This window comes from Bidens hawaiensis, unplaced genomic scaffold (genome assembly GCF_021521415.1).
Source record: "Bidens hawaiensis isolate Kalapana, Puna unplaced genomic scaffold, B.hawaiensis_p1.1 tig00000326_1, whole genome shotgun sequence".
NCBI lineage: Eukaryota > Viridiplantae > Streptophyta > Magnoliopsida > Asterales > Asteraceae > Bidens > Bidens hawaiensis.
Genome location: NW_027491025.1, coordinates 2264283 through 2285737, shown reverse-complemented (window position 1 = coordinate 2285737; position 21455 = coordinate 2264283). Strand labels below are relative to the sequence as shown.

The window sequence follows — 21455 nt, the reverse complement described above, 5'->3', positions numbered from 1 at the left end:
AAATTTGTTATATTAAACAACTAGTTAGTCATCTTATATGATAATACAATCTCAATTTGCCATTATGTGTTATACCTGTATGTCTACAACTATGTGCACCTTTCTTCCTAAAATGGTCTACAACTAACTTTCATTAAAAGAAGAAATTATGTTACATAAAGAGCTAGATATTAAAATTGAATAAAATGTGGTAAAATACAACAAGCGAGTAAGATCTCGACCTTAGATTACAATTATGATACAAAGTATTGGTACGATTTGTCAAATCAATGACCATTCTATCTCTTGGAAACGAACTAGCATCTAACACTGTACTCGTGTGGTAAATGGACCTCGAGGTTTTTGATTTTAACTAAATGTAGGTGGATGTCACAATGCGGCCAAAATACTCTTCTTTGTAGCCTCATTTTTCATTTGTGTAGCTTTTCCACTCCCACGGAAGTACATGTAAACTTGCTACAAATCCACATAAAACAAATCATTTAATACTGAAAAATGAACACACGAGCATATTAATATGTGTGTGTGACGCATTTATATTCAAATTACCTGAATGACCCATACGCTAATCGTCGTTTCAAGAGCAAAAAGTACAAATCCAATGAAGTAGATGCCCTACAAGTGAAGATCAATAATGACCTTAATCTAAAACTTTTATAACAAACTCACAGTCCCACCAATACACTACTAATCAATGGAACCATTTCAAGGGTTTAGATCCAGTAACTAGACGCTTATCACTATGCAACTCCTTTATAGGTTCCTTAAGCTCAATTCGAAACTCCTATTTACCATAAATGTGTGTGTATCTATCTCTATTTATCTCTCTCTCTCTCTCTCTCTCTCTCTATATATATATATATATATATATATATATATTATTGATTTGTTTTGAGAACCACTTTGAGTTTTAAGAACTCGAAAGAACTCAATGTAACAATTTTTTTTTGAATTTTTTTTACACATATGTAATACGTAAGTGTAAGTAACGTAAAAAAATTACAGTATTTTTTTACACACCGAATCAGCTTATTACACATGTGTAACAAACATTTAAACTTGTGTAATTATCAAAAATCTTTATTCTATTTCCTGATTAATTTTTTAATTAAATTTATTCTCAGCCACATATTCAATAACCATTTAATTGACTGTGTGGTATATATTGACTTCTTAAAGTTCTTACAACTTACCAAGGTCTCAAAAGATTCTTCCCATATATATATATATAATATGTCAACCATTATAATGAATACCAATACACTTACCCCAAGTGAAGCATTCCATGTTAGATAATCAAAAGCAGGCAAAATTCCTCTGTAAAATATACAAGACAATCATCAAATTTGAAAGGTTAACTGGACCATCAATTCTTTATCCTGTATTCTATATTTTAAATTTTGTACAAAATAGAACAATGAAAACTTACGCTAAAGATTTTCCTTGAATAAAAAAGGGAGGAGCAAGTGCAGCAAAACCACAAAAGGTGATGTGACACTGCATGAACAACAAGGTATTCACATAAAAAGAAGCAACTACGCTTAATGGTTTAATACCCGAAAAGAGAAGTTTTAAAATTTTAAAGTGAATAGAACTTACAATGTACGCTATGAAAAAGAAACCAAACTTTAAAGCACTGTCGGTCCTGTTAACCGAAATAACAAAAAGAAGACTGTAAATATTATAAAAATGTATGTGTTTGCATAACATGCTCGGGTCTTGTTATAATACCTCATGGCTCGATACAAAGGACGATACCACAAAAAATATGCCCCGGGAACTCCAGTTATGATGTAGATAACCGAAAGTAACCATATAGACGTACCTGTCAAAGCAAGAAATTTAAGTACGGATATATTTTGTTAAAAACAAGAAAAAAGAATATCTAAATTGCTTTAAATAAGCGTGGCAAAAACAGGATGTGTCATAATCGTCAGGTGTACTTTTATACATACCTTGCCCTTGGAACCAGGCAGCGGTCACAGCTATAAAATTCCATGCAAGGCATACTATAAGACCTGCAATCATGATTTTCAATGTTAAATGTTTCATTTACATAGCGTATGAAAGACTATAGATGAAACTCAAAGAAAGATAGATTCAAATTTACGTACCTAACAATGACCCAAACGCAACATATTGAATTTTTTGTAGATGGATTGGAATTTCGTTCGTGATGTCATGATGAATCACAGGATAAAATGGTGGCCAATTTTTTTCCTCTATATCTATTTTCGCTGCATAGAATATATTATGTCAAGACTCAAAAAGCTTATCAGTGCATCAGTGTAAGGGTGCGTTTGGTTTGGTGGAACATTATGAAATTGGATATTTTGTTCCATTCCTAACCTGGTTGGTTCACATAATTTGTTGGAATTAGAATTTTAATTTATATTATGACATGTTTGGTTAGAAAAAGAATGAAATTGAAATGAATTCACTCAAATTCTTTTCAGGTAAACGAATTAAACATTTCTCTTTATGAAAAAATATTAACCAAAGAAAATGGAATCTCTGAAGTCCCATTTCATAAATCAAACGCCCCCCTAAAAATGCATTACCGTGTGCGATTGCCTCCTCCCTCTTCTTTAGGTCCTACACAAAACGAAGTAATACGTAATGCAAACATCATGTTGGTGTACAGGGGCGGACCTACATAGTAGCCGTCGGGGTCCCGGGACACCAATGTTTTTTAAAATTTATTTAGAAGCGATATAGAAAATTTTTGAAGGACCCATATAAATTAACACTTGGACCCCATAAACATATTGCATATCCACTCTGGTTGGAATGAAACCTATTTTTGGAGTGAAAGGTCCCAGGTTCGAGACTCTTGTAAACTGATTTTACTCTATTTTTTTGCTATTTTTTAGTCAAATTGGCAATATATATGGTCAATATAGTAATTAGGTTTTTTTAGTTTGTAACATCAGACCAGAAACAAAAGCTGTTTCTCAAGTCTCAACCCCTCCTCAACACTGCTCAATCCTCCTCAGTCCTTAGGACCGCCACCTGCCCAACCCCTGCTCGCTGCCGCGCTTCTCTGCTACCAGCCACCCTCTCGGCACTCCTTCTGATTTTGCCTCAACTCTTAGGTAATTTTAGGGCTAAAAACTACTCAATAAAATAAAAATGTCCAATTGATTGATTTTATGCAATCACATACTTAGATTGGTAATTCTATGTTGTATATTATTGTTAGATTGTGATTTGTTATGTTAAAAACTTGAATTTTAGGGTTAATTATGCAAGAATTATTGAAAAGAATGGGAAAAGGGTTTGAAGATATATATATATACACACACACACACACACACACACATATACATACATACATATAGGAATGGCAACGGGGCGGGTTTGGGGCGGGTTTTGCTTAACCCGAACCCGAACCCGAAACCAAAAACCATCCCCGTACCCGCCCCATTACCCGTCGGGTTTAATTCGGGGATTCCCCGTTTGGTTTTTTGTACCCCCCCGACCCGCCCCGTCCCCGAACCCGAAAACCCGAAACCGATCCGACCCGACCCGAAATTGACTATTCTGGGTAATTCATAAATCATAATTTCATATCAACTGAGTTAAATCAGATACTTATAAACGAATTCCTTCTCAGATCTCAACAACTTAAACCCTAAATCCATTAAAACACTCCAAACTGAATCGGTAAACTTAATTAAGATGAGGAAGCATGAATAAACCCTAACCTTGGAGTAGAAGAGGAGAAGTAATTATGCGATGACGATCCCGCACTGTTGATATCATTATTATTATTATTTATGGGTGATGGAGCGGCGGATGACGAAGGAGATGCAGTGAATCCAACCTTCTCCTTGAAGTCCTTAAGCAATGATACCCATTTCATTGTATTATTATTATTATTAACCTCTCATCCAACCACCGCCGTAAAATCAGATCCGTCAACTGATTTTCAATAGGAAGTCAGCTGCTGATCAGACGGAGTCAACGAGTTAGGGTTTCGATTTGAACAAAGAAGAAGAAGAAGAATGCTGGTGGAGGTTTTTAATATATATATATATATATATATATTATTTATATTTATATTTATATATTATATCGGGGCGGGGGTACCCGAACCCGAACCCGAACCCGAACCCGAACCCGAACCCGAACCCGAAACAATCCCCGAAACAATCTCCGAAACCCGACCCGAAACCGAAAAAACAAAACCCGACCCGACCCGAAATAAGCCGGTTTTCGGGTTTCCCCGTCGGATTCGGGGATTTTTGCCATCCCTACATACATATATAGATTTAGAGAAGAGCCGTGCTATGGATTATGGTTTGAGGAGAGTAACATGGTTTAGATCGTGCAAAACGGCTCATTATAAGAATGTTTTAATTTGGCTCGGGTCAAAACGATTCTTCTTGCTAAGTTTTAATTTTGTTTGCGTCGAAACTGGCTTTGACCACTAGACTCTTGTTGAATTGAGTTGTTTTAAGAAAGAAAAACATAAGTTAATTCTACTGTTTTGAATAATATAGCCCAGATGTTATTAAGAAACTTCACACAAACAGAATTTGTAATGTTTTCTCTTATTGTTTCGAATAACATCGTATTTTGTGTTTATATTATAATGATATTATTTTCTATTATGTTTCTCGACCCGCCCCGCCCCGACACAACCCAAACAGCGACCGGCCAAAAAAATTTGAACGCCGAAAATAATGGGACCCCATTGTCGAAAATCCTGGGTCCGCCACTGTTGGTGTACTTATATATATATATAGGGTTCAAGGCAAAACAAAGTTCTCTACGAGAACAAGAACAAACTAAATCGTTAATTTTTTCAAATTTTTTTATACACATATTGATCATTATATATAACACAAACCGAACTACATCTGGATAATGGGTAAGCGAGCAACAAGCTGCACCGCTATCCCCTTTTAAATCGCAAAGTCTATTCTACTAAATATAAATCCTTGGTTCCTCGGGCTCTGCGAGTCACTGTGGACCACCTTCTGCACCCGCTCCAAGAAGCGAACCGCCTCGGGAGCTAGGGATCAAAAAGTGTCGAAGGCAAATGGAATGAACACGTGCTGATTCTCCAAACACAATGTCTCATGCTTAGCAACTTTCCTAGACTCCGCTCTTAAAACCGCCAGTCCCGGTACGAAGCCACTGTCTCTCAGCCCCACCAACGGGGACACCCCAGTGAGGTCAACACACGCATGCTTACCCCCTGCCCAGCCAAACACAAGAACATCTGCATGACGCAGGGTAGATCTTCCCTCACGCGGATCAGTCAAAAAGTTAACAGGTGCCTCTTTCTTGGCTGAGATCCCGGCACGTCTAAGCACATCCCATAACACATCTCTAACCCAGTCATGACGATACTTGAATCCCGGCAATTCCTTACAGTGGAGGACATGCTCACCGAATCATCTGGAGGGAAAAGGGGAATCATAAGCCGGTATTTAAGGATGGCTCTGTATTTAACTGCCGACATCCGTTGCCCAAGACCTTCAATGGGCACAACAGTCAAAAAATCCTGGGCATGAGCCCCCTTGAGACAAGCTAAAACTGCCTTTGTCTCGGGGTCATATCGAATCGCTCCTCCAAATCATGTACGTGTTTACCATAAAGAGCACTCGCCAAGGTTTGTTGAGGTTTCTTGGGGACGGTCTCCTTATCAGTAAAACCTCCTATATCAAGGTTCGAGAGAGTTGTTCCAATATTACCAAGTGCAAAAGAGTAGTCAGGATCTACCCCCGTAACACCAGCGTTTCGCAGGACGTGGTCTTGCAATTTCCATGACTGAGACCTGGAAGCCACAAATGCATATGCGGAGACATCCTTAGCCGAGAAAATTCCTAAGCCTCCGCAACGCATAGGGAAGGAAGCCAACCTCCACTGGAGGTCCCCAAAATGCGGTCCTCCACACACAACAATATCTTCAATTACCCCCCGCAGGCCCGCATCAATGATGGACACAGCCTCTTTGACATGTTCAGGTTGACAGGTCCGGAGCCCAAACACTAACTTAGCAACCCCCATGCACGAGCGTAACAAAAGGAGCTCACTTTGGGGGTCCCTCATGTCCGGCAGGCGTTTCATAAGTTCAACCGCTCTCAAAGCTCTTTTAGTTGCCAAAGACCGAATAAACCCTGCATCCCGACTAACCCCCCCCCCCCCCCCCAACCAAGAGTTTAACTCCCATCACAGGCCTGCTAATATCTCCAGGGAATAAACCCGACACTTTATTCGAATCATCACATGACGGCCAAAAAACCTCTGTTTTTCGAATATTAAGCCTAAGCCCTAGAGACGCCCCCTCTGAGCGAATAATGCCCAACGCTCTAGTGACCTCCTCAGCCTTACCAATAATAGTGCCATCGTCTAAATACCAAGCATGGAAGGGCAAGGGATAGGTCCCCTGCACCCTAAGGATGAGCGGATGAAGGACCAACAAAAAAAGAAGAGGGCCAAGGGGGTCCCCTTGCTGCACCCCAGTAAAAGCCCCGATATGAGTATCCCCCACATATAAACGGGCGGGGCGGGCATATAAAAATTGGACCCATGGGAAGATGGATGGACATATGCAGCTAACTTCACTGAGAAGGGTCGTCCGATCCACCTCGTTGAAGGCATTAGAAAAATCAACAGTGAGCATAGCCAGGGACCCGTCAGAATGAAACGCGCTCAAAAATTTGTTAGCACTATGCAATACTGCTTCTGCCCCATTAGGGATCCCAACCCCGAATTGGAAATCCCCTAGATAAGCAGCAACCCTTTTCCCTATTTTACTCATAGCGACTTTCGACACCAATCTTCTCCAAATGGCCCCCACTGCGATGGGTATAATTCCATTGTCAGGCTTCAACAGGGGGGTCAACGGTGCCGAAGCAATGAACTCCGCTAGAACTTTTGGACAAAGCCCCCCAAGCCACAAGTTGACAATATCAGTGATGGCCTTTAAGAGCCCGGAGGCGGTCGGAGACCCCTGGCCACAGAAAGCGTCTAAAATATGTTGGGCCCGCAAACCATCCCTCCCACAAGATGTACCTTTCGGGAAGGTTTTAATACATTCCAACACACAATCACCGTCCACCTGCAAGGCTAGTTCCGATGGCACGACAGAGGGCATGGTCGGGGGGTCTACCACAGGATGTTTATCAATCAATGCTCTCAAAGTATCCCCCCCGGCAGGCGCGACCCCGGATGAACACAGGACTTTGATCGCCGCTGTGTAATAGCCGTCCGCTACCTTCCGGAGGCACTGTTTGATATTGCCCCCTCCCTCTTCTTATGTTGGCAATCCCACATCACTGGAAGTTTAAGGAGCGGTAGCACCAACTCTTCTAAATCTGTCCCATCTTTCCAAACAGCCAAAGCCCGCATAATGGAGCTACATTGAAGCGATTTCCTGTTACCGGACCTTCGTTCTTGCCTAGTATCCGGTTTGACGACACGTAACGTGCAACGAGGCAACAACAAAAGTTTAACCCAAGCCTCAATAGACCTCGGGGCATCCACCACATTACGGAGCCCCCCCTGACAAAGCCTGGGCAAAAGCCATGCGACACGCGGGCGGGATACTCTTGACAGTGGCAATAGGAATGGCGAGGACGCGCTCAAGGAGAGGGACATCTACCACAAACGTCTCAGACTGACCACTCCCAAGTTCCACCTGCGAATCACGGGGTTGAGGGATCCCTACAATAAAATCAAAGTCGCCTCCTGCACGTGGGGTGCATTTAACAACTTCTTTTACGTGTAGACAAGGCCTATTCAAGGCATGCAGGGCCATGCACTCCCCGCATAACCAGTTCTTAAGCAAGCACAAGGTTTTGACAACGTCATTGTAGAGTTCCAAGTCCGAAGCAAGACGCTCCTTTAACTGATCTCTCCTTTCCTTTACATTGAAGTGATCCCGCTGAAAATGCATGAGTAACCTAGAGTACCCCTTGTATCCCGGGATACCATCTTTGCAAACATGAAAATTTTTAAAGGGGCAACGCCAAATCCCCGTGCCCGAGCTAGGACCGGGCTCTCCACCACATGCCCTCATAAATCACTTAAGAAATTAAAAGTTTTTTTGTTTTTGGAAACAAAGGAAATTAAAATAAAATTTGGTGTTGGCATTTAATCAAACACCTGACGGGCATTACTAGCGAAACAAATCGCCCAGAAAATGAAATGCTAGAAGACCAAATAAGCAAAAACCGAGAATGAGTGATGACGGTGGCAAAATAAGGGTGGAGCAGTGAGGTGGAGATGGGGGGGGGGGTAACGGCAATGGCGGTGGTGGGTGAGAGGCGGAGACGGAAAGGGAGGGTTACGGTGGAGCTGTGAGGCGGAGATGGAGGTGGTGGGTTAGGGTGGTGGGTGAAAAGAAAAAGATGAGCAAATTTGTTAAAAGTGTTAGAAAATGGTTGAATTGCAACGCTTATTCATCTCTTCAAATCCTTAAAACAGAATATGAACAAATTTAATTTATTTACAGAACCTACACATGTGGAAATAAAGTGTAGGTTATAGTTACACATGTGTAGGTAAACGATTTAGATTTGTTCTTTTTATTTTTGCAATTATTTTAGTGTTTTTATGTATATGTATATGTACATGCACATATGATTTGACGTTTCTAATGTAATTAGAAGGAAACACACCTCTTCCCTTTTTTTTAATTCATTCTCTTTAGCTTGTAGTTCCTTTTCCCTGACTTTCAAATCCTAAATTCATGATAAACACTAAAACTGAAAAACCAAGTGATAAATGAATTATTCAAAGAAATCCGAAATCCTAATCATACCACGGTGCTATCAAGAGTGATCTCAACGGTTGTGCCACCGCGTTCATAATGAACGCGTTCTTGGGGAAGTGGTGATAGTTTCGAGTCTCCTTTAGGATTCTGATGATTCCAATAAACAGATTTGCAAAAATTACACATAAACACAAAAACATCAACACTAAAAAACAATGCTTGCATTTCGATATATTATATTAGGGCTTCTCAAAACCATTAAAAACAATTCTAATCAATGCTCAATTTAGATGAATATCAACAATCACATGACTCCTAAAACCCGTATAATTTCAATGTACAAAACCAACGCTCATCAATTCGGATAATTATATTACCGCAAAAGGGTTAACATCAGCACCGTCGTCGAAGGGATTGGAATCTTGACGGCTACCCATAAGATAAAAAGGATGCGGCAATCAGCGGTTATCTGCAATATGGTTTGAATGCAATACTAGAAGAAATTAAGGAATGTAATATGATTACAGGTTGTTTGTTTTGGTAGGAAAATAATGTAGAGGAAAGAATTTCCAAGGTTTTCGCGGGTAAAAAACTTTTAAAACTTCATTTGTATGGTTAACATAGGACATGCATTGATACATGTCATTGCCTATTATAGGTGGCCGGGAAAAACCATCAAACAAAGAGAGGATTAGAAGCAAGATATGTATAACCACCTAAAACGCTGTTGTTTCATCACCTAGATTATGGGGTCACTTCTTATTGCTTATTAACTACAATATTTTCTAAGACCCCAAAACCCGGGAGTCCTACAGTTGTTAATCATTACAAACAAATTCAAAATAAAAGATAAACTTGTTTCATATAATTTAAAAATTCAACAGAGTATTCCTGCAGCGGAAAATTAACAAAACATCCAATATTATTCTTAAGAAAGAAAATGTAAATTATAATTGTTTTAATTATTAAAACAATAAGGAACATCGACTAGAACTGCCTCGGGACCTTGGGTAGTCTTGAGCACTTCCAAGCAGTAATCCCATCCACACCCAACCTGAAATCAATCTATCTATTCTAATAAAAGACTACTAACTATTGCCACTTGTCAATCTCTTGGTCACCCTCACCTTTTTTTACCCATTTTAATATATGGTCCTTATTTCTTAGTCATTTTAATATATGAATTCAATTTTTATTAAATGTAAATTCTAACCAATTCATTTATTAACATTAATTGTGAAATAAGAAAATAAGAAAATATCAAAATTGAAGTTGCAGATCTGTTAGAATAAAATTTTAAAGTCATAGATAACTGCAAATTAAAAAAAATAAAGATGCATCATTGTCGAAGAATTTGGATATGTATGAAAAATACAAATTGTTTTTAAACTGGGATTCAAGCAGCAATGCATAATCTTTTATGTAAGACCGGTTTAAAATTTGGATCTAAAATTTTCTAATATGCATTTGAACTCTAAAATGTGTTTTTTCCTTAATTTTCACCAAACATTTTGTATAGATATTGCAAACATGGAGAATACCTATTATATATATACCTTGAACATAATAATTATAATCCATATGTATAACGATTTACTATACGAACTATTTGTCATTTATTTATATGTTTTTTTTTTGTGTAGTACTATAAAGAGTTTTAGTAATAAGAAGATCAATATTTAGTTTTCAATATTTTCTTTCATAGCTCAGACCAAAATTCTTCAGAAATATATATTTTATGGCTTGATTTATATTTTTTTATACATTTAAATATTTTTAGTTTAATAGGCCTTATAAGACAAATTATTTAACTAAAAGCATTCAAAACGTTAAACCAAAAATTTATTTCAATCTCACTCCACTATTTTCGTTTTTCAAAAATCATTTAAGATATTGAAATCTAGAATATCATTTTCATCAGTTATTTACATAAGCTCAATATTATATTAACTTATCAATTTTATATTTATACAAATACCACGAACTTGGTTATGTTAGTTTTACCTTTTGGTTAGTACAAAATTAAAGTGTTTATTATGGTTTATATTCAAAATAATAAAGTTATACACAATTTTTTTAAAAACAATTACAGCTATAACACTTATTATTAAAATTTATAAAAATTCATTAAGATTCACATCTTAATTATAATGTAACTTAACAAAAATATATATATATATATATATATATATATGTTATTAATAACGTAATCATGCTTCTCATTATATTTCAAGGATATTCCAATTTCACGTTAATTTAATAAATAAAAATAAATAATTGGGTTAAAAGTCATTTCCCATGCTTCTATAAAATTCGAAATCTTTGCTTTTTTTTTTCTATAATTTGTTAATATATATATATATATATATATATATTGATTAGTTAAATATTCCAATAATTTCCCATAATATTAACTAATAACACGAGATTAGTATTCAAAATTCAAACATTCTTAATCTAATACTTTCAAGTATTATAAATAAGAATCACTATCTTCACTTTATGTAACTTTAAATCTTCTAATATTCTACTAACTTAGAATAATCACTGTCATTTTTTTTGGCAATTACATTTATAATGAAACAAATCATTTTGTTATATTTTAATTTTCGGTTTATATGTTGCTTGATTATACAATTGGTAATTGTAAAATATAGCATCAATTAAAAAATTGTCATACACAGAATATTAATAAAAACAAATTTATCATGATCAGTCAATTTCAAATTCTAAAGATTCTAAAAATGATTATCTAAACAAAGTTTAGGTAATATGGTTTTTAGGACAATAATGATTTTTGGATAAACATGAGCAGATGATCTCAAATGGCATCACATTAATTGATTAAAATGTATGATATTTTATGTGTATAAATATTTTTTTTGTTAGTTTCATGGATACATCATCATTTATCTATGGTCGGTATGTACTTGAAAAACCTTAATTAGTTGTCACAAGGAAGAGTTATAAATAAACCTATATGTTACCTTATCAAGAGTTACAAGCAGACATGTACTAAAGATTTTGATTTTTGATAAACAACGTATACCAACAAATACAATCACAAATGTAGCGTACAAAGAAGGTTTTATTTATTTGTAACATATTTGTGTAATATTAGTTATGTAATTTTCTGTAATTTTAATGTAAATTGTAATTGTATTAACAATATATAATCATGTTGTTAATAATTTTTCATTTAATGGTTAAGGTTAAAATTTTTATCAATTACCCGTGTAAAACACGAGCCTCAAACTAGTCTAACATACACAAAAAGTCAGCTTTAGTTGAGTGAGTTCATGTTTTTATAAATAAAATCTATTAAAGACCGACTAAGATATTTAACATACGACTTCCATAAAAATAAATAATTACATAAATAATTTTCTTCTGTTAAGCACGTAACACATGTCACATCCTCTCAAGTCCAAAACACAAAGTCAATGACCCGAGTAAATAACCACCCAAAGGACAGATAAACTGTTAGGGGATTTGTAAACATCCTTTCGCCCCAAAGACAGTCAAACTATCCCGGGACAAGTCCACCTTAACCCCGAACATGGAAATTAAGAAATTTAAAAACATTCATTCGACCCCGTCACGGCTTAACAAAAACATTCACGTGGTGGCCACACACACATCTAAATAAATCAAATATAAATCATGTAAACTTCCAAGTATAGATAGCAAATAGAATATAATCTATGCAATATCATCCAAACGTTTGAACATTGTTAAAATCGTCATAAAGCGTGTATGCTAGCCCAAAACGTAAAACATTTAAAAGGGGCATCATGAAACTCACCTGATATGGATAACAAGTTGGGAACCGCTAGGTGAACACTCACAAGCAAAGGCCTTAGAAGCAAAATCCCTAACTTAAACCCTCACAAGGTTTCCAAATTTGCACAACCGACGTGTCCGCTCGCGTATAATAAGCTTCGAGTATAAGTTGTTCTGAACCCATACGCACAACATCACAAAATACCGACGCGAACGAAAACTAAAATGGTCATAACTTGACCAAACGAACTCCGATTTGAGCGAATCACATATCCATGACCTCGTCTCAATATTCTGGACCTTAGAAAATTACTATAACCTGCTGCCACAGCCACCATAGCTTCTAGAACCTGAAACAACCCATTGGTTCGTTCGGTTTTGCACGTTAAAAGTCGTATAGCTCGAAACCATATCAAACGAACTCCTATTCGAGTGAATCACATATACAAGAACTCGTCTCAACATTCCGGACCTTAGAAAATTACTATCACCTACTGCCACAGCCTCCACAGCTTCCAGAACCTGAAACAACCCACTGGTTCGTTCGGTTTGCATGTTAACAGTCGAATAGCTCGAAACCATATCAAACGAACTCCGATTCGAGAGAATCACATATCCACGAACTCCTCACAACATGGCGGACCTTAGAAAATTACTATCTTCTACTGCCTTAGCCTCCACAGATACCAGAACCTGAAACAGCCTTTCGTTTCGTCGGGTTTTTCGCTTTAACTGTCGAGCACCTTGATACCATAGCAAACGAACTCCGTTTTAGGCAAATAAGATATCCATGAGTTTGTCTCATTGAACCCCACCCTCTGCGCCTACTGGCGTCACTGGAAAACTCCTTCACCGTCTCCGGAAAACCAAACAGCCCGCTGGAAAACTGTACCGTCAGCCGGAATGTGAACACTTCCTTGTTTTGCTCATAACTTGATCATAGAATTTGAAATCAAGAAAATAATATATCCACGCGACCGCGTCGCTGAGAAATACCACCCTAAACCAGAGATGCCGCCGGCTGCCGCCGTAACTGTTTCCAGTGACGCAAACAGTTGCTGGATTTCTTGGTTCCTTCGCCGGAACCTTGTTTTGATCGAACCCTTCCTCATACAAACATCCTCAATCCTCCATATCACCAAATAAAGACGAAGGAATGATCCTGATGTGCTGAAACGGTCTATTACAATATAACCTAACCTAGACACTCTAGTTTTAAATTTATAAATCTAGACTATCCTAATGCTAGACCACTAGACAGACAAGTGTACCTATCAACTGTAGTAAAGCCTAATGAAGTCCGGATATCGAACCCAAAGGACACTAGCGACACCTAAACTAAACTCTGACTAATAACTTAAATAAATAGATTTAGTTGATTTTTTTCTTTTTTTATTTTTAAATAAAACTAAATAATACTTAAACTAAAACTGACACGAACAAATAAGGGTAAAACTCAAATATGGAGAACAACTACCTAGGCAAGGAATTCTACTAGTCAACTCGTAAATTCTCGGTTGGATTAATGAATTGTACCGTATTCTAAAAATATGAAATTTAAGGAATAACTATAGTAAGCTAGATCACCTCCCGGCTCACCAACAGTACCTAATAACCCTAAATATCATGTATGCTCACCGGTTTAATGGTTCGGATCACCTCCCGGTCTCACCTTACCTAACTATGCTAAGGTACCCAAAGATTAAATCACCTCCCGGTCTCGTTAATCACAAAACACCCTAAGGCGTAAAGGGGTATTTTTATTGAATTCGGTTATAATTCTAAACTGCAAGAATCTAAAGAAATCTAGGGTAACTCACTCCCGTGCAATCACTACCCAAACCCGCAAAAGACCAAAAGATACGACACTTAATTACCTCCCGGTCTCTCAAGTGACAGAATATAATGTATCTCTAAACTCTCAATTACCGCTCCTATGGATTACGTAAACTATAAACCATAAACTAGTTACAAACACACAGTAAGCAACCTAATATGCATCCATACATGAAAGACGTTCACAAAGATCCACATGGAACAATAAATTGATAATAAATTAATACCAAATACGCATGTGTATCACAACCAAATAAAATAAAAACTTTACCAAAACATGAACCAATCAATAACTAATCCAAAACCAAAAGTAAAACGAGTCTAAAAAGTATTTATCCAAATCCAGGCAGTATAATAGTTTAGCCAATCATAATTACGAATGAAACAAAGATAAAATATATATTACGGTTCATCGTAAAAAGAAATAAATATGATTGAGCTACTAACCTGTGAGCTTAAATTATTTCGCTGTGTGCCTGGTAGCTTAAATTAATTCAGCAGACTGGTATCGTGCTTATTAATTCCATTTTGAATATATGGCCGTGAGTTTTTGAGACGTGCTAGTCTGCTAGCTTCCTTTGATTTTTTTTTCTTTTGCTCTCGTTAAACACCCCAGCAGGGGGCTCCTTGATTTGTGTGCACCTCTCCAAAACCAATATGTTGTCCCCCTCTTTTGGCGTCTGACCTAGCACACCCAAACCAATTACTTTTTCTTTTCTTTTATATTAATGAGCACCAATTGATTAATTCCTCTTCAAGTTAGCCTCGTTTAAAACGTTATTGGCCTACTAAGCTAAGTCCATTTAGTTGAGAGATGTATTTTGTAGCCTTCAAATATAAAACGAATAGAATAATCAGAAGTGAGATTCATGATTTGAAATAATTGGACTCTTACATATTCAAATCACGAGTTGTCAACTTTTCTATTTATGCTTAATTATTATTATTTTTTTTATCTTTTAGCTTATAGTTATTATAATTTATTCAATTGAAACAAAATAATGAACATATATAAATACCACAAGACTTGATCACATATAAAATGTTTAACTTGTTGTGTCTTGGAAACATCTAACATTAATAGATGGACTAATATGTAACAAAACTAACCCAAAAACAATTTAAAGTGTAGGAAATCTTTATATAAGAATATGTATATTTTAGACCATATCAAATATCCCCACACTTAAACCGTTTTCGTCTCTGAAAAAGTCATTTTGCATTGGAATCAGAACTCGAAATTGATCTTAAAACATATAGGTTAATTTAAGCATAGATAAACGCAAAAAACGCGATTGCCGATATTGTTGTCCACTTAAACCCAACCACTAGCCTATCAAGCCCCAATTGCATTTAATGTTTTAAGTTCAAAAACCACGGCTACATCTACCCCATCTCAGACAAAGAGAGCTAGAAAAACTAGAGTCAAAGCAGAATGGTTTGACAAATCACCATAAGGCAAGGACTCGTTGATGGTACTAATTAGATGCACTTAGGGAAGTTTGATGGATGAATGGTCATGTGGAGGTCGTACGAGCACACCCTAAATATTATTGGACTTTGTCCTATATATTCCCTAAAAAAATATTTATTGACTAAGAACCTTCGAGCCCCAATAGTGTATCCTCAGAGTCACTATCCCCTTGGTAACACGTAAACTCTAAGTCCCGTCTAGTATGTGCAACTTTGGCCTCTTTTTCTATTTTTGAGAATGCTTCTTTGGTATTTTACAATACATTACTTTCTCATGGTCATTTGCTTTTCAGACCAACTTTTTGAATACTTATAACTTTCATAACATACTTTTTTTTTCTCTTTTCTTTTTCTTTTTTTATATCACCCTAAAGTATATAACTATTTCTAAGCTCATAAAAAGATGGACATGTGGTGGTGTGCTGGTTTGAGTGTATCTAAGTCTTACCACCTCAAAGTTTTTAGATTATGGTAATCCTCCCTAAGCATCGAAATTCGGTTTCACCGTTTTTTAAATTATTATATATATAAAATTTGCTAAAAAGGACTATCAAAGCTAGTTGGGCCTACCGACACATCCCAAGCTTAGTGCGTTATCTTTTATTTAATCTCATATATAATAGTAGTTTTAAAAACCAATCTCAAAGTTTTCAATAATTTTCCATTATTTGCAAAAATTTTCAATAAATATCGTGGACATTTTTTTTTTCAAAAATTTTTTTTAGTATTTTTTTAACTCATTTTTTTATTATTCTTTTTTTTAATTTCTGAATTTTTATTTAATATAAAAACGCCAGTTTCCCATCCTCACACTTAAATGTCACATTGTCCTCAATGAGACAGGAAAAAGACAAAAATTAAAGCACATTCAAATATATGTAAAGTGGAACAGACTCCCCAAGTAAATATGCCGATATTGCCTTGCGAGTCGTGTCACATGCCCTCCAATTTGAACGAAAGCCTCATACTCCAGTGCTCTCAACCTAGCTGTCACTTACGAACGAAATCGGCAATCTATAAGCAAATAGTCTCCCCACACTTGAATCAAACCATGTATCATTAAACTTTCACAAGCAATCCTGGAGCAAACCTGAAAGAAAAACAAAAAACACGCGGCCAACGAACGAAAGCAAGAAACCCCAAAAAATAAAAAAAATAAAAGCAAAAACATACTACCGGGTTGCCTCCCGGGAAGCGCTAAGTTTACAGAAGAGTCTTCAGCCAGACTCGCTCCCAAAATTTCAATCAGGAGGCTTTTCTTTTATCCAACCCCGATCTAACCCGTTTAATTCCACCCGTCCAAAATATTTAAACAAATAGCACATAGTGAAACTAAAAAGCATTTTAAAACATTCAAACTAATCGGTCCACCAATACTTAAACTTACCTGGACCAAAACTAACACGTGGCATATAATGAGGAAAATGGTTATTCTTACATTTCAGTGTTGTCATATAACTCTTAATGTACCATTTTTGAACCCTCAAAACGTGCCGATCCAAGCATTTTCGTGCCCTCTTCTGTGGCTTTGCCGATTTCGGTGGCGATCCACTATCTAGTTCCTCCACAGACCTACTAACATTCGTATGATGTGGCGACTCAACCACCACCATATTCTGATCCTCCTCCTTTGCCACTTCCTTTTCCTTTTCTTCTTCTGGTGACGTTTTGATCTCCATTGTTGGCTTCCCCATGATTAGTATTTCTAATTGTATAAGATCGCCAACAGGGTCAAATTCTGCATGTTCGTCAAAAACTGGTAAACACACCAATTCATCACCAAACTCATCCTCCCAATATGGTACATGCTCCTTCTCTTCGTCATCTTCCATCTGGTCAAGTGGCTCCACAACGACATCTTCGCTCAGATCCGTGTAATCAGGTAGCTCCAACTCCATCTCTTTTATCATGCCCTCATTATCATTATTCCAGAAGTCATCATCTGTTTCATAGAAGGCTTCCTGCTCCTTGTAAGAAAAACTCTCATTTTGAATTATAGCACTTATCTCGTCTAACCTAGCTTCGAGTTCCTCTATCTTACGAAGTCTTTCTCTTTCGATCAACTTATCAAGCCTGACTTCCAATTCTTTAATCTTTTGGAATCTTTCACGTTCCTCTTGTTCGGCTCTTTCCAACATCATCTCTTTCCAACATCTTATATATAAAATACTCCTAAACTGACTAGATCTATTAAACATATTAACTAGACTCGATAAAATAAACACAAACTAAATTATCCTAAAGACGACTAGAAGCGCTAAATCTAAGACACAGAATCATAAGACATACCACAACTAAAGAAACAAAAGACCAATTAATCAATTAAGTTCAATCAACGCTAGTTTCGCTATCGCCTAAGTATCCCCGGCAACGGCGCCAAAAACTTGATGTGCTGAAACGGTCTATTACAATATAACCTAACCTAGACACTCTAGTTTTAAATTTATAAATATAGACTATCCTAATGCTAGACCACTAGACAGACAAGTGTACCTATCAACTGTAGTAAAGCCTAATGAAGTCGGATATCGAACCCAAAGGACACTAGCGACACCTAAACTAGACTCTGACTAATAACTTAAATAAATAGATTTAGTTGATTTTTGTCTTTTTTTATTTTTAAATAAAACTAAATAATACTTAAACTAAAACTGACACGAACAAATAGGGGTAAAACTCAAATATGGAGAACAACTACCTAGGCAAGGAATCCTACTAGTTAACGCGTAAATTCTCGGTAATGGATTAATGAATTGTACCGTATTCTAAAAATATGAAATTTAAGAAAAAACTATAGTAAGCTAGATCACTTCCCGGTCTCACCAACAGTACCTAATAACCCTAAATATCATGTATGCTCACCGGTTTAATGGTTCGGATCACCTCCCGGTCTCACCTTACCTAACTATGCTAAGGTACCCAAAGATTAAATCACCTCCCGGTCTCGTTAATCACAAAACACCCTAAGGCGTAAAGGGGTATTTTTATTGAATTTGGTTATAATTCGAAACTGCAAGAATCTAAAGGAATCTAAGGTAACTCACTCCCGTGCAATCACTACCCAAACCCGTAAAAGACCAAAAGATACGACACTTAATTACCTCCCGGTCTCTCAAGTGACAGAATATAAGGTATCTCTAAACTCTCAATTACCGCTCCTATGGAATACGTAAACTATAAACCATAAACTAGTTACAAACACACAGTAAGCAACCTAATATGCATCCATACATGAAAGACGTTCACAAAGATACATATGGAACAATAAATTGATAATAAATTAATACCAAATACGCATGTGCATCACAACCAAATAAAAACTTTACCAAAACAATCAATAACTAATCAAAAACCAAAAGTAAAACGAATCTAAAAAGTATTTATCCAAACCCAGACAGTATAATAGTTTAGCCAATCATAATTACGAATGAAACAAAGATAAAATATATATTACGGTTCATCGTAAAAAGAAATAAATATGATTGAGCTACTAGCCTGTGAACTTAAATTATTTAGTTGTGTGCCTGGTAGCTTAAATTAATTCAGCAGCCTGGTAGCGTGCTTATTAATTCCTTTTTGAATATATGGCCGTGAGTTTTTGAGACGTGCTAGTCTGCTAGCTTCCTTTGATTTTTTTTCTTTTGCTCTCGTTAAACACCCCAGCAGGGGCTCCTTGATTTGTGTGCACCTCTCCAAAACCAATATGTTGTCCCCCTCTTTTGGCTTCTGACCTAGCACACCCAAACCAATTACTTTTTCTTTTCTTTTATATAAATGAGCACCAATTGATTAATTCCTCTTCAAGTTAGCCTCGTTTAAAACGTTATTGGCCCACTAAGTTATGTCCATTTAGTTGAGAGATGTATTTTGTAGCCTTCAAATATAAAACGAATAGAATAATCAGAAGTGAGATTCATGATTTGAAATAATTGCTCTTACATATTCAAATCACGAGTTGTCAACTTTTCTATTTATGCTTAATTATTTTTTTTTATCTTTTAGCTTATAGTTATTATAATTTACTCAATTGAAACAAAATAATGATAACATATATAAATACCACAAGACTTGATCACATATAAAATGTTTAACTTGTTGTGTCTTGGAAACATTTAACATTAATAGATGGACTAATATGTAACAAAACTAACCCAAAAACAATTTAAAGTGTAGGAAATCTTTATATAAGAATATGTATATTTTAGATCATATCAAATATCCCCACACTTAAACCGTTTTCGTCCCTGAAAAAGTTATTTTGCATTGGAATCAGAACTCGAAATTGATCTTAAAACATATAGGTTAATTTAAGCATAGATAAACGCAAAAACCGCGATTGCCGATATTGTTGTCCACTTAAACCCAACCACTAGCCTATCAAGTCCCAATTGCATTTAATGTTTTAAGTTCAAAAATCACGGCTACACCTACCCCATCTCAGACAAAGAGAGCTAGAGAAACAAGAGTCAAAGCAGAATGGTTTGACAAATCACCATAAGCCAAGGACTCGTGAATGAATCCGATATACTGAATACTAATGATATTAAGTGTTTATCTCACTCTCGACTTTGACTTGTATTCGTAGGTGAACGTTAATGACCTACTCTGTACGAAGTAATCGGCAGGTAGATAAAAGAAAACATGGGAATTAAAGCTTTAACGTCTAGGAGTGTAGGTCAAGTAATTCTATGGATTATCGAAATGTTAGTTATTTATCCTTTTCCATTTATAAAGCAATAGGATCGATAGGAAAACACACAATACACTTCACAAATTCTTAATAACACATAGTTTTGATCGTCACTTGCTCTTAAGCTATAATCTTCACTTTAATTAATAAGAATAAGCAAAGGCAGTGTGACGATTAGGCACCTCTCGAAATTTTATGCGAAGATCCTAAAGGATTAAGGGTTTTCATCGTAACCATCTCAAACACAAAGCCTTGAACTACCAAGTACAAGATGGTATTTTATACCGAAGGTCCTTCCTCGGCCCACTCCTGAGATGTGTGGTTGCCAAGGATGCAAATTATTTGATAAGGGAAGTTCACGAGGGAATTTGTGGTCTTCATGCGGGCCCGAGAATGGTTGTGGCCAAACTCATGAATGCATGGTACTATTGGCTGGGGATGCATATGGATGCAGTGCAAGAAATCAGAAAGTGTGATTCGTGCCAGCGCCATGCCCCTAATACCCTGCGTCCGAAAAATGATTAGTGCTGCTGACATCTGCTTGGCCTTTCCAAAAGATAGCAATCGATATTATGGTTCAATTCCCAGAAACTCCGGGACGTGTCAAATTTTTTATTGTTGCAATTGACTATTTTACCAAGTGGGTAAAGCTAAGCCAGCTGCCTCCATCACTCCATACAGTGTCAAGAAATTCCTGTGGGAGTTCATCATCTGCCGTTTTGGCCTTCCGCAGGAATTAGTCAGTGATAATGGGACTCAGTTCGCGGACAGTGGGTTACAAGCGTGGCTAAAAGAACTTCAGGTCACTCAAGTTTTTTACTACTGTAACCCACCCGCAGGCCAATGATCAAGTTGAGAGAGTCAACATAACCATCAAAGACGGGATCAAGGCAAGGTTAGGAACTAAACGGACGGGGTGGGTGGATGAATTACCCCATGTAC

General features: G+C 36.7%; 2 protein-coding genes across 3 annotated transcripts; both read right to left on the bottom strand.

The window, feature by feature from the left end:
- Window positions 1–369: 369 nt before the first annotated feature.
- LOC143621414 (secretory carrier-associated membrane protein 1-like) lies at window positions 370–9059 on the bottom strand. 2 transcript variants are annotated; one of them, XM_077092844.1, is made up of 11 exons: window positions 8780–9059; window positions 8637–8699; window positions 2562–2595; window positions 2115–2237; window positions 1956–2018; window positions 1732–1825; window positions 1600–1645; window positions 1430–1497; window positions 1269–1317; window positions 550–615; window positions 370–456 (listed from the first exon to the last, which is right to left on the bottom strand). In XM_077092844.1, the coding sequence occupies exons 1-11, from the start codon at window positions 8954–8956 to the stop codon at window positions 370–372; spliced, it is 870 nt and encodes a 289-aa protein (XP_076948959.1). In that variant the 5' UTR covers window positions 8957–9059. The 2 variants fall into 2 exon arrangements, with proteins under 2 accessions (XP_076948959.1, XP_076948963.1); XM_077092848.1 differs by having other exon boundaries at window positions 8783–9059.
- A 7596-nt stretch (window positions 9060–16655) lies between these two features.
- On the bottom strand, window positions 16656–18291 carry LOC143621407 (uncharacterized). The gene is made up of 2 exons (XM_077092839.1): window positions 18119–18291; window positions 16656–18086 (listed from the first exon to the last, which is right to left on the bottom strand). Exon 2 carries the CDS (start codon window positions 18019–18021, stop codon window positions 17182–17184), a length of 840 nt encoding a protein of 279 aa, XP_076948954.1. The 5' UTR covers window positions 18022–18086; window positions 18119–18291; the 3' UTR covers window positions 16656–17181.
- Window positions 18292–21455: the final 3164 nt, after the last annotated feature.